The 14,533-nt window shown below is 53.4% G+C and overlaps 1 protein-coding gene and 1 pseudogene across 1 annotated transcript; both read left to right on the top strand.

Moving 5' to 3' along the window:
* The first annotated feature begins 3,600 nt into the window (after positions 1-3,600).
* On the top strand, positions 3,601-5,457 carry LOC125509501 (cytochrome P450 89A2 pseudogene; annotated as a pseudogene).
* A 5,114-nt stretch (positions 5,458-10,571) lies between these two features.
* On the top strand, positions 10,572-11,132 carry LOC147991068 (uncharacterized). The gene has a single exon (XM_087538515.1). It carries the CDS (start codon positions 10,572-10,574, stop codon positions 11,130-11,132), a length of 561 nt encoding a protein of 186 aa, XP_087394641.1.
* Positions 11,133-14,533: the final 3,401 nt, after the last annotated feature.

Below are 14,533 nucleotides of genomic sequence, written 5' to 3'. Positions count from 1 at the left end.
TGGGCAGAACCAATCTAGGGCTCTGGTGGAGCTGATCTGCCGGGGAAACTTCCCTTCCCAAGGGGGAAATCATCGCCATCATCATCACCAACGATCCTCTCATCGAGAGGGGATCAATCTCCATCAACATCTTCACCAGCACCATCTCCTCTCAAACCCTAGTTCATCTCTTGTATCCGATCTTTGTCTCAAAACCTCAGATTGGTACCTGTGGGTTGCTAGTAGTGTTGATTACTCCTTGTAGTTGATGCTAGTTGGTTTATTCGATAGAAGATCATATGTTCAGATCCTTAATGATAATTAATACTCCTTTGATTATGAACATGAATATGCTTTGTGAGTAGTTACGTTTGTTCCTGAGGACATGGGAGAAGTCATGTTATAAGTAATCACATGAATTTGGTATTCGTTCGATATTTTGATGAGGTGTATGTTGTCTCTCCTCTAGTGGTGTTATGTGAACGTCGACTACATGACACTTCACCATGATTTGGGCCTAGGGGAAGCCATTGGGAAGTAATAAGTAGATGATGGGTTGCTAGAGTGAGAGAAGCTTAACCCTAGTTTATGTGTTGCTTCGTAAGGTGCTGATTTGGATCCATATGTTTCATGCTATGGTTAGATTTATCTTAATTCTTCTTTCGTAGTTGTGGATGCTTGCGAGGGGGGTTAATCATAAGTGGGAGGCTTGTCCAAGGAAGGATAGCACCCAAGCACCAGTCCACCCACATATCAAATTATCAAAGTAACGAACATGAATCATATGAGCATGATGAAAACTAGCTTGACAGGAATTCCCATGTGTTCTCGGGAGCGCTTTGCTTTATATAAGAGTTCGTCTAGGCTTGTACTTTTCTACAAAAAGGATTGGGCCACCTTGTTACACCTTAGTTACTTTTGTTACTTGTTACCCGTTACGAATTATCTTACCACACAACTATCTGTTACCGAGAATACCTTGCTGAAAACCGCTTGTCATTTCCTTCTGCTCCTCATTGGGTTCGACACTCTTACTTATTGAAAGGACTACGATAGATCCCCTATACTTGTGGGTCATCACTACCCCTACTTTATCACTGGGTGAGGACACCGCAACATTGAACCCAAAACTAAGCACCTCTTCCATTGCAAGAAATGCCAATCTAGTTGGCCAGACCAAACCGATAATTTGAAGACAAATACAAAGATATCAAATCATGCATATAAGAACTCGGAGGAGATTTAAATAATATTCATAGATAATCTGATTATAAATCCACAATTCATCGGATCCCGACAAACACACCGCAAAAGAATATTACATCGGATAGAACTCCAAGAACATCAAGGAGAACATGGTATTGAAGATCATAGAGAGAGAGAAGAAGCCATCTAGCTACTAGCTATGGACCCGTAGGTCTGTGGTAAACTACTCACGCTTCATCAGAAAGGCAATAGGGTTGATGTAGATGCCCTCCGTGATTGAATCCCCCTCCGGCAGATTGCCGGAAAAGGCCCCAAGATGAGATCTCACAGGAACAGAAGGTTGCGGAGGCAGAAAAGTATTTTTGTGGCTTGTTCTGAGGGTTTGGGAATATATCTGAATTTATAGGACGAAGAGGCAGGTCGGTGGACTCCCGAGGGGGCCACAAGCCAGGGGCGCGCCCCTACTGCTTGCCGTCGCCTCGTGGGTCTTCTGACTTCAACTCCAAGTCTCATAGGTGTCTTCTGGTCCAAGAAAAAGCATCGTAAAGTTTTATTCCATTTGGAATCCGCTTGATATTCCTTTTCTGCGAAACTCAAAAACAAGGAAAAACAGAAACTCGCACTCGGCTCTGGGTTAATAAGTTAGTCCAAAAAATAATATAAAATAGCATATTAATGCATATAAAACATCCAAAACAGGTAATATAATAGCATGGAATAATAAAAAATTAGATACATTGGAGACATATCAGCCGGCTCCGGTCAAAACCAGAGTCAAAGCTTTCACCACGTGTCGTTGCACAATTCCCTGAGCAAACCAGCTGAACCTCCTACAATGCATCGCCACCCCCAGATCGGCCCGTCGACGAAGAACGGCTAGGAGCCGCCGCAGCCAGCCGCACCGCGCGGATGTCGTAAGCGTCCAGCCATCAAACCATCCACCAAGCCAGAACCGACCACGGCTGGCCGGATCCAAGGCCTACCATCGCGGACTGAGCCACCGCGGCCTGCCAGCACCATGCCGACGTAGGCTATAGTGGCGGACCACCCGAAGCCATATCCAGCCGCGCCGCAGCATGCACCTGCGCCAACGCGCGCCCGGCGATGCACCTCCAAGCGCCAGACGAGAAAGTGGGCCCCTCATGTCTGCGCCCTGCCACCCCTCTGCTGCTGCGCGGCTCCTCGTGGCGGACTCCTCGCCACGCCGCCCAGCGGCCAGATCTGAGTCGGCCAGGGCCGTCTCGCATCTCGCCCACAACACACCACCCCTGGGCCTCCATGTCGCGCGCCGCCCGGAGCCTTCACACTGCACGCCATGCCTTGCCTAGACCCTCCGTCAGCAGCAGCCGCCGACGCCAGCCCACTTCCACCTCGGGGAAGAAAAGCCCAGCCGCTGAAGCTCGCAGCCGAGCTCATCGAATCCGACGCGACCGCGCCACTGAAATAGCCGCGCCGCCCGGGCTTTGCCTGGCGACGCCCTCCGAAGATGCCACAAATAGCTAATAGGCCACGCGGCGGCGAGCAGATGGTGGAACGGGGACCCGAGGGGGGGCGGTGCTACAACCACCGGTTGCACTTGCTGCGACCACGGTCACTGCAACACCATGCTGTTGAGACAACGACAACGATGGAATGGGCTACAACGGTAACCATAGATGCGGATGTGGCGTCACACCGAGGCCGGCGAGCTTGGCTGATGTTGCGAGAATCCAGGGCAGGGCGGGTGTGTTGTGATGAGCGTGGCGCCGCTCGAACGAGAGGTCAATTGCGAGCGTGCGGTCACGTTTTGCGGAAGAAAGTGGATTGCGCAAAAACAATCCAACGACGGGACATGGGGTAATCCAACGATCCAGGCGGCGAATTTCGGTCGGTCCGCCGGCACTTAGCACTGAACTTTTTATAAAGGCCAAGTACTGAGAAAATGCATTAGAGAAGCCGGGTACCACACACACGTGTATGAAAATAGAATTAAAAATATCAAAAAAATCTGAAATTTGTGGATACGAAACCTGAGTGCCCATTGTATACCCTGTTCATTTTCGTGGGGAATGGGTGCTTGCGGTGTCCGCGGCGTAGGAATTACGGTCCAACATATGTCACACCTAGTTTTTTTTACACATACGATATTTTTTGTCTTTTTATTGACATTACCACGGGCACTCATTTCCCGTGAAATTGAACACGTGTGTACAACATGCACCCAGATTTCATATCCCAAAATTTCAGAAAATTTTGAAATTTTCTAGTATGTTTTTTAATGCTATATCCATATTGGGGGTGTGTGGCACTACCCAGTGGGTTGTTATATACGCCGAGTCCTTCGTGTCACGTCCAGTTAAGGCTGACTAATTCAGTTGCTGTAATCATCTTGTAACCCAAGTTTTGCAACAGTTGCTTTGGATCTTCCATCAGACCTCTGTGCCCTCCTTTCTTTCCAAGCGCCATCGAGTCGATGTAAACAAGATTAAAATTGGAGACGGACGGCGACCCAAATCATATTTATCCACACGGCACGCCAGCACCAGTGAGAGCGGAAGCGGAGCAGCACCCAGACGCGCCATGGAGACATGGCAAATCTTCCTCGGCGTGATCCTCTTCGCCCTCCCGCTGACCCTCCTTTTCCGCAGCCGTAAGACCGGCGGCGGCGGCACCCGGCGGCCCATCCCGCCTGGCCCGCCGTCCTTTCCGGTGCTGGGCAGTATGGTGTGGCTGACCAACTCGCCCGCCGACGGGGAGTCCCTCCTCCGGCGTCTGTTCGCGCGGTACGGTTCCATAGTGTCGCTGCGCGTGGGCTCCCAGCTCTCCATCTTCGTCGCCGACCGCCGCCTCGCGCACGCGGCGCTCGTCGAGCGCGGTGCCGCTCTGGCCGACCGCCCTACCCTCGCGTCCGTCAGGATCATGGGCGAGAACGACAACACCATCACGCGGGCCAGCTACGGGCCCGTGTGGCGCCTCCTCCGCCGCAACCTCGTCTCCGAGACGCTGCACCCGTCCCGCGTCCGACTCTTCGCGCCGGCGCGCTCCTGGGTGCGCCGCGTGCTCCTCGACAAGCTGCGGGACGAGTCGTCATCCGGCGGGGCGGCCGTCGTGGAGACGTTCCAGTACGCCATGTTCTGTCTCCTGGTGCTCATGTGCTTCGGCGAGCGGCTCGACGAGCCCGCGGTGCGCGCGATCGCCGCCGCGCAGCGCGACCAGCTGCTCTACATCACCGGGAAAATGGCCGTCTTCGCGTTCTTTCCGTCGCTCACAAAGCACCTCTTCCGCGACCGCCTCCGGACCGCGCACGCCATGCGGCGGCGGCAGAAGGAGCTGCTCGTGCCGCTGATCAACGCGCGGCGGGAGTACAAGAGCAGCGGCGGCGAGCCCAGAAAAGAGACGACGTTCGAGCACTCGTACGTCGACACCCTGCTCGACATCAAGCTCCCCGAGGAGGGCGACCGCCCGCTCACAGACAACGAGCTTGTCATCCTCTGCTCCGAATTTCTCAACGCCGGGACAGACACCACCTCCACCGGGCTGCAGTGGATCATGGCCGAACTGGTCAAGAACCCAGCAATCCAGGAGAAGCTCTACGAGGAGATCAAAGCCACGACGGGAGACGACCAAGAAGAGGTCTCCGGGGACGACATCCACAAGATGCCCTACCTCAAGGCGGTGGTTCTCGAAGGCCTCCGGAAGCACCCGCCGGGGCACTTCGTGCTGCCGCACAAGGCGGCGGAGGACATGGAGATCGGCGATTACCTGATACCCAAGGGCGCCACGGTGAACTTCATGGTCGCCGAGATGGGCCGGGACGAGCGGGAGTGGGAGAAGCCGTTAGAGTTCTCTCCGGATCGGTTCCTGCCGGGCGGCGCGGGCGAGGGGGTGGACGTGACGGGCAACCGGGAGATCAAGATGATGCCGTTCGGCGTGGGCCGTAGGATCTGCGCCGGGCTGGGCATCGCCATGCTCCACCTGGAGTACTTCGTGGCCAGCATGGTGAGGGAGTTCGAGTGGCAGGAGGTCGCCGGCGAGGAGGTGGACTTCGCCGAGAAGAACGAGTTTACCGTCGTCATGAAGAAGCCGCTGCGTCCCCGACTCGTGCCCCGTAGGTCTTAGAATAAAGGAACTTCGGCAACTGGCAGTCGTATCAGTTCGAACGATTATTCGCGCTTTCCGTTTAATAACTCATGTTGGGAGTGGATGCTACTTTCAGTTGTTGCTAATTGATTCTATTCTCGAATAAGAGAGGATGTAAATTTAGAGATATAAAATTAGGTGTTGTATAATTTACATTATAAAATGTGCATTTGATACCAAAAAAGGGGACATACACACACGCCCCCGCGTCGCTCAGCTTGGGCAACTCAGGGGAGACAACGCGCGCCGCTGGCAGGCTTCCCCCCTCGCGCTACCTCCCCTCCGCCGCTGCTGCTGGCCTCGCCGGCAGTGGCGGCGGGCCCTGCCTCCGAAGGCGGCACGGGGTGAACTCGCGGTGGACGCGCGGCGGACGGGTGGCGGTCGTCGTCAAGGTGGCGGCTGCCGTCGATCTTCGGGATGGAGGGCGCTACGTGCGCTCGGCGAGCTAGAAGGTGTCGTGGCGGCGTTGTGCCTCTCGCCGGCGTCTGGTCGCGGCGTTCGCGAGCGCTCCTCCTTCTGCGGCGGATCTGGCCATGGATCTGGCGGGGGTCGTTGGAGTTGGCTTGGTGCGTGCAGCCACGGGCGCAGGGCGCGTGGTCGTCGGACTTGGCGTCCTCCTCGTCATGGAGATCCCTGCGCTGCTGGTGGCTGCTGCATCTTCCCCGGTGGTGCGGTCGTCAGATCCAGATTTGGCGCAAGTGGTGGTCCAACCGCCGGCCTAACCTTCTACGGTATGGTTGTGTGCGCCTTGGGCAGGTTGGATTCGCTTCGATCCGGCCTGCGGTGGTTTGAATCTGACCATGTGCAGCGGTGGGGTGGCCATGGTCCTTTGTGGTGGTGCAGATCAGCTAACCACCTCACTCAACCGATCTTCGGGAGTGTGTCAGATCAACTTTGGGCGAAAGCCTTGCTCCATCTGGAGCCGGCAGCGGCGACGCCCGTGGGCGCCGCTAACCTCCTAGGAGGCGTCGTTGTATTTGTTGTCTGGACCCTTCACGTTGAGACCTTGGGGAAAACCCCTAGTCTAGGTCCTCCTGTACGGATGATGGCGGCGCAACCAGCGTCGCGGCCCTTCTTGAAGGCGTCATCTTTGGGGTCAATATGGTTGTTGTGTGGGAGTTGTTTCTTGAAGGAATGTTGGTGGTGGTGGTGCGGCCGATTGGGGTCGACGGTGGTTTGTGTTGCTGCAGCCCTGTTTTCTATGTGTTCGTCTTCGGTGGTGTTCCCTGGTTTCGGCCATGTTGTTGTGCATGTTCAAGTACCTCCCTTGGTGGCCATTGTGGTGCGGTGAGCCTAGTGCTCTTGGTGTCGTTCGGGTTCATCTTTGCTCTTCGATGACAGAAGATGCCTCCCCAACTTGCTAATCGTTCCGAATTCTCGTGACGGAGCTCCCAATCAAGGTTCGTGTTATCACTCGTTGGTTGTGGTTGCTCCTGAGTTGTGTCGTGAGGTTCGGTTTGCACGCTGGTGCGGTGCGTTAGGTTGCTTGCTTAGTCTTGGTAGTGTGATCCCTCCACGACACCCCACATATACTTGTGCCTCCCGTGGTGTTAGTCCTTCTGTCTGCTAGCTAGGTCGGGCCTTGTCTTGGGCGTCCTTTTTCCTCATCTTTTGTAACTTTGTTACTTGTACGGTGTTTGGCCCGGTTTTCCTCATAAACGGAGTCAACTTGTTTAGGTTTTTGATCTAGTTTCCCTTATAAACTGGATCAGCCAAAGCTTAAAGGATGACTCTTGGCTTTGGCAGCTTTTTGAGCAATATATTCAGGTGGGGATCCTCCCCCCCCCCCCTGACCGTTCAAAATAAAATAAAATATGCATTTTACATCTTAAAAAATGACGACTCCAACAGATGATATATGTTTGTGATGTAAAACTTTAACTCCAAAAGATGATGCATATGTGAAGATGTAAAACCGGTCGACAGTCGTAAGGCTGTATACAACCGCTTGTGTACAGCTGTTGTACATCCGCACAATTTAAAATAAAAAGATCTCTAATTAAAATTTAAAAATTCCATTTGTCCACAATTTTAAATTATTACATGATTCATCGAATCCACAGTATCAAATGCAGCATGAATACAACAAACTTCTTACACAATACAACAAACAAATAATGAACTAGGTGGTTCTTTCGCCATTCCATTTTCATTACTCCTCCATCAAGTCTTTTTGAAATTGATCGTGTGTATCAGAATCTCGAATTTCATTTTACTCCTTCATGAAATGTCTGACTTGCTCCTTTTGTATACCCATGAGATCATAAAAGATGTAAACCAAATCTTGTCCACGTTGATTTTCAATGATCATGTTATGCATGATCACGCAAGCGGTCATGATGTACCAAATGTTATTTGATCCTAGAATCTAGACGGTTCTCGCACAATAGAAAATTGGGATTGCAAAACCCCAAATGCCCTCTCAACATCTTTTCTAGCCGTCGCTTGAGCATTGTGAAAGGAGAGTTTTTTCTTACCTTGGGAGGGTTTGGATTGGCTTGACAAAAGTACTCACCTCGGGTAGATCCCATCTACAGGGTAGTACCGATAGTCGTATGTGCGACCATTTGCTTCAAAGGTCACTCGTGAAGCTTCTCCATTGGCTAACTTAGCAAAAAGAGGTGACCAGTCAAGCACATTGATGTCATTGCAAGATCCAGACATCCTAAAATATAAATGTCAAATCCATATTTCTTGATCGGCAATGGCCTCAAGAATGATGGTGGCATCCTTCGAGCGTCCCTTGAACTGTTCATGCCATGCTTTAGGATAATTTTTCCACTTCCAGAACATGCAATCGATGGACCCAAGCATACCTGGAAACCCACGGGCTTTGTTCATCTCCAAAAGACTCTGAGTGTCATGAGCATTGGGTGCTCTCAAGTACTGTGGACCAAACACCTCTATCGTATTCTTTGAAAATTATTTGATATAGAAGAAAGAAGTGCTCTTTGCCATCACCAAATTGTCATCAATGAAATCTGCCGGAACATCACATGCCATCATGCACAAAGCGGCTGTGACCTTATGCTCGGTGCTATGTCCAAGCAAACCGGCACAACTCCTTCTCTACTGGAAGGATCGATCGTGCTGCTTCACGACGTTGCAAATATGAATGAACAAATTTGTGGATATCCTGAACCAGCGCCGAAAGTAACTTTCTGGAAAAACAGGCAGTGTACAAAAATAGTTGCGCATCAACCTCTCGTGTGCCTCGACCCATTCTCTCTGGGTGAACTCACGGCCATACATGGGACCGCTGTGCTTTGGCTTCTTCCTCTTGTGCATCGCCATTAGCATAGCAATATCCTCTTCTTCAGTCAAATCAAATTCCTCATCCAACGAGGAATCATGCACGAAAGAGGAGTAGCACGAGATCATCTACAATGCGGAAATCACCATCAAACTACATCTTCAACCCCCGATAAAGAAACCCTCCAAGTTTGCACAATTTTTTTACCCTGGGGGAATTTGCTCGAAGTCTCGAACACATTGCGGGCGAGGTGGAACCAATAGGCCGGTGGCGGGCCAGATAGTTGATGCATGGTGGTTGGTGCGGGCGGTGGCTACAGACAATCGCGAAGCTGCAGGAGAGCAGTGCTCACGGCGAGGAGGCTCCACACGTGGGTGGGCGGCGTCGCGCGGCTTCCCTAGCTCCACCAGCAGGTCACGGCTAGCAGAAGCACTAGCGCGTCCACGACCATGCCGTCGACGGCATTATGGCAGCCACAGCACCGGTGGTTCTCCGAATCGAATCGGCGGCGGCGAGGCAGGCGACGGGGATAGGCGGGTAGGGTCATGGCGGGGTTGGAGATGGACAGGCGGGCGGCGGCGATTTTGGGCAAAAATCGCCGGCGGTGGAGACGGGCTGCTGTCGGGTAGGCAAGGGACAGGCGGACGGAGTTAAGCGGTCGGCGCACGACCAGCTGTTTTACAGATGGAGATGCAAATTTGCATCTTCAGGTGTTATGTTTTACATCTCCCGAAGAAGGTGGTGTAAAAAGTTTTTCGTCTACATACATCGTCTATTGGAGATGCTCCTAGGTATGGACAATTTTGCGGTGAAATTAAGACCAGTTTTAATGTGTCAGCCCAGAGAGACAGCACAACAGATTCTAATTTGATTGCTTGCCGTGTTGCAAGCCATGGTGGAGCAGTAGCTGCTTGACACGGATGCGCGAGAGGCAGGAAAGCATGACACGAGCAAGGATGGTGCATGTGTACTCGCTCAACCTCTCCGGACCATTTCTGAAGCGTTTCTGTCCGACAAGCCTGCGTTCCGTGTGTACTCGAATGAGAAACGGAAGTGCCTTCAACAAACAGGCAGGGAATGGCAACAAGAAACCACCAGCTGCCCTCCAATGCAAGCTCGTGATCATGCGATAGCAACAGCACAGCCTTCCGTCTTCCGTGTTTGGCAGCTTGCGACGTTACATCATGTTGGAGTGGAGCGGGGAATCGGGCGGCCTGCAGTGCTGGATATTCGTATGCCGGCGTTATAATACTGGTACAGCACAGCACCTTATTTTCGCGGAGATCTGTCGTGTGTCAACCCCTCGCTCGCGATCGTCATCATACTTGACTGTGACCAGAAAGGGGCAGACGTACCACGCGTTTGGCACCCGTCGGAAGTGGCAAACGTTCGATCACTGAACTGGAGCATGCAGACCTTAGAGCAACTCTCGTTTCGTCCGCGGCCGTTCGTTTAGGTCGGCACGGACAGAAAAAGCGACCCAACACGCCGACTCAAACGGCCGCGCGTTCGTTTTTCGTCCGCAGGTGACTCATGCCCGATCCATTTTTAAGCCTGATTTGCGTCAGCGCGGACATGCGACGGACGCGCGCTTGCTCGCCTACTTCTGTTCCCGGGCCCGCTCGTCTATGGCACATTGGCCTTCCCTCCCTCCCAGCCAACAAGCAACCCTCGCCCCCGCCTCCTCCATCACCGACGCCGCCGCCCATTTTGCCGGCGACTCTTCCAGCTGTCGCCGCCTCCACATCCGCCCAGCAACGCTGCCCCTGCCCCCAGTCGCCCGCCGCCGCCGTTTTGCCGCCGGGGAGCAAGCTGGTTCCCCGCCGCTGTTTCCCCTACCGCCCAGCCGCCCCGCGACCAAGTAGACGCCTCGCCGCCCCAGCCACAAACGACCGGCACGCTCGTCGGACGCCGGCCGGGCAGCTAGCTGGTCTGTGGGCGCCGCGTCTCCCCTCGCCGGCCGTCTCCTTCTTCGACGCCCGCAAACTGTTCGACAGTTTGCCAAGGTACGAAAATGGACTCTGCCGACGAGTTCTTTTTCCACAATTTTCTTTGCGACTCCGACGATTTGTCGTCCGACGACGAGGAGGAGATATTGGCTGCCGTGTTGGTCCATCACCACCTCAACAACCAGCGGCCGTTGTTCCGTGGCTCCATTCCGGGCCACCTTCCAGCGTTGAATCGTAACCGGAAGAGCGGGCATTTCCTTCTCTGGAAGGACTACTTTGATACAACAAACCCGTTGTTCAAACATCACAAACTCCGTCGCCGGTTCCGTATGAGTAGGCATGTTTTCAACCATATTAGAGAGGGAGTGGTCGGTTATGATGACTACTTCGAGTGCAAAGAGGATGCCGTTGGCAAGATTGGTTTCTGCTCTTATCAGAAATGCACTGCCGCCATCCGAATGCTTGCATACGGAGTGCCCGGTGATCTCATTGACGAGTACGTCCGTATGAGCGAGTCTACATGCCTAGAGTCCCTGTATAAGTTCTGCAAGGTTGTGATTGCTGTGTTTGACCCTGAGTATTTGAGAGAGCCGACAGCTGAAGATACAGCACATTTGTTGGCATGAATGCTAGCAGGGGTTTCCCGGGGATACTTGGCAGCATAGACTGCATGCACTGGGAGTGAAAGAACTGCCCTTCTGCTTGGCAAGGGCAGTATAAGGGACATGTCAGGGCTTGCACTGTCATACTAGAGGCCGTGGCGTCTCAAGATCTTTGGATCTGACACTCTTTTTTTGGCATGGCTGGATCACACAATGATATCAACGTGCTTCAGCGCTCGCCGGTGTTTTGCCAGGCTTGCCGAAGGCAACAGCCCACCGGTGAACTTTACTATCAACGGCCACACCTACGACAAAGGGTATTATCTGGGTGACGGTATCTGTCCTCAGTGGACCACTATTATCAAGACAATACCCAACCCTGTCGGAGAGAAAAGAAAAAGATTTGCCCAAGAGCAAGAGATTGCTAGAAAGGATGCCGAGCGTGCCTTTGGCGTTTTGCAATCTCGATGGGGCATCGTTCGGTATCCTGCTAATACTTGGAGCACGCAGAAACTATAGTAGGTGATGACTGCTTGTGTGATCATGCACAATATGATCGTAGAAGACGAGCGCCCGGAACGTCTGTACGATCAAGGCTTTCAGTTTCAGGATGAGAATGTTGTGCCTGAGCATGGAGTAGCGGCAACATTTGTGCAGTTCACTCAGTTTCATGAAGACATGCGTGATTGAGAAACTCACATGCAACTGCAAAATGATTTGGTTGAGCATATGTGGACTCATGTTGGCAACCAATAGATGTATCTTTTTTTATTCGTTTGCAAAACTATGTGAAACATTTTTATTTTTATTTGGCCTGTAAACTATACTATTTATTTGGGCGGACTATTTTGTTTGTTAAATTTTCATTTCACCATACGTTGAATGCAATGCAAAATTGGGCGGCCAGCCGGTCACGCCTGCACATATGGATCGGCGCGTTGGGCGTGCTGTCAACCCATATGAAAAACAAGGCGGACGCCAGGCGGGCGGCCGACCCAAACGGACAAAAAGCGGACGAAATCGCCGTCTGTTTGGGTCGGCCCGTTGGAGTTGCTCTTAGAGCATCTCCAGTCGCGGTCCCAACAAGCTACTTCAGATTTTTTTTTTCCGGTGCCAGCACAAAAAAAACGGTCTAGTTGCGTTTTCAGGAGTCACGTTTCCGCCGGTTAGGGCCGAAACTGGCGCCGACGGATTCAGGCCGAACCTAGCGTGCTGGGGGGCGCTCGGGGGCGTCAGGGCGATCATTTTTGACGCGAAAGAACGGTGGGCCCGCCGAGTCAGCGACCGTGCCTCGTCGTCCTCACATCGCCTCGGTTTTCCGCGGGGAATCAATGTCAAGACTACCGCCGGTCAGCCTTTCATTGATTCCTCACGTGCGGCGTTGTGCGGCGACGCGGCCCCTCCCCGCCACGCGTACACATGGCGCCACCCCCCAGCCTTTATATAAAGCAGCGCCTCCCTCGCCGGTGAACACACCCGCCGTAGCCCCTCTCTTCCCGTGCAAAGCCACTGCCGACGAGCCCTCTTTCCTCTCTCCTCTTCTCACCGCCGACAAGGCACCGCAGACTATGGGCGAAAGGTTCCCCGGTGACGGGATGACGGCGAATGGCTTCGACCGCCGCTCTCTGTACGAGTGGGAAGCCCACCTCCTGCACGAAGCCAACTACCCGGCGCCGTTCGACATGCGCGCGCCGGGGCGGTGGAGGCTCAGCACCAGGGCCATCCCCATCCCCCCGCTGCCTGACGTCACACGCCCCGACTACTTCCGCGCAGAGATTGAGCGGGCGCGGGCGTCTTTGACGGAGGAGCAGCGGGCCCTCCCGGAGTACGACGCTGGCAACCACGAGGCGTGGGCGGCCTACTTCGAACGCCGGCAGGCGGAGCGGGTAGCCTCCACCAACAACGCGCCGGTGGTGCGGGGACCAAAAACAGTGACGGTCGCCGCCTGTGGTGGGGCGCCCCCGGCCGCATGCTCCATGCCGTCCTCAAGCACCTCGAGGGCGGCAACGAGCCACCGCTGAAGTACCCGGCCGCCCCGGTCCCCTGCCAGAGTGGCGGCCGATGGATGCCGAGGAGGACCGGCTCCTCTTCCTCCTCCTCCCACTCCTCCGGGTCGCCGGCGCTCCTTAGCGTCAAGGCCGAGCCTGCGGAGAAGCCGCTCGGCTGGCGCACCCGCAGTGTCGGCATCATCATCAACGAGGGCGGGTGTGGCTCCTCCTCCTCGGCTCCTCCCTGCTTCGTCAAGCCGAAGACGGAGTCGGAGCTCCACGACGAGGTGGCCATGAAGTGGGTGCGCGAAGGTTGGGTGCAGCTGGAGATGGAGCGCCAGCGCCGCGCCCTGACAGAGATCACCGCTCGCCGTCGTGGACGTGAGGAAGGGGGCGTCATCGTGCTTGAAGACAGCAACGACGACACGTCGCCACCGGCGAAACCTGTGCGTCAGGGTGACCCTGGGCAGGGGTCCAGCCGCGTGAAGAAGGAGAACGACGACAGCGGCAACGGCGGCAATGACGGCGACTATGTCACGCTCAACAAGTTTTTTATTTAGTAAATTTTAAGTTTTCTATGTATAAAAATTAGAACGCCGAAATTTATGTCTTGTTTGCCGAATCTTTGTAATATTTGTTGAATCTTAGCCGAATTATTTTCAAAAATATTTTAAAAAAAATGCGACTGGGAGCGACCCTGAAACGACGGCTGGTAACCTTATCGTCCCCACACCAATTTTTAACACCGGTTCGTTCTTAGGCGGTGATTTTCTTAGCCCTATGGACAACGGCTGGAGATGCTATTATAACCAACCGATCGACCGCAGGGAAAACATGTTCACGTGGCCGGAGAAGAAAAGAAAAACGAGGAACGGAAGGAGGCAGACGGACCCGAATTCGTCCACGGAACAGGCTGCCGTGCAGGGTCATGATCTGCGACAGCAACAATTCAGCCGTCCGTATCAACACCCCGCAGTGTTGCATCGTTTGCCGTTTGAATTGGAGCAAGCGACCGTTCACCTGCAGCTGTTGCTATACTCGCACTGCAAACTATAGAAAAATTAGCAGTCATTGTCCCGAGTGCTCCTAGCGGGGAAATACGGGATGGCTGAATTGTTGCGGCTATATATGTGGGTAATTTGTTTTTTTAAGTTACTTATCCTTTTCTTTGTCTTGTTTCTATTGTTTTCTTCATTTTTCACTTTTGCATTTGCTGCCCTTATGTTCTACTTATCTGTTATCTTTTTCAGTTTAGCTGCACCTCAGTGCCTGAAAACAAAATTTTGATCAATCAATTTTCATGCGAAGAAAGAAATACCGGAGGGAAGGAAGGAGATAGCCGGAGAAGGCTACTCCATTATCTATTGTAGGGATGTGGGGGTGGTGAGCTCACCGGAAAAGGCTACCTCATTATCTATCTTAAGGTGTGGGGGTAGT

The sequence above is a fragment of the Triticum urartu genome, chromosome 1A (assembly GCF_056163025.1).
Source record: "Triticum urartu cultivar PI428250 chromosome 1A, HENAU_Tu73, whole genome shotgun sequence".
Taxonomy (NCBI): Eukaryota; Viridiplantae; Streptophyta; class Magnoliopsida; order Poales; family Poaceae; genus Triticum; species Triticum urartu.
Note: the sequence above shows the minus strand (reverse complement) of the source record. Positions and strands in the feature narration are given on the sequence as shown.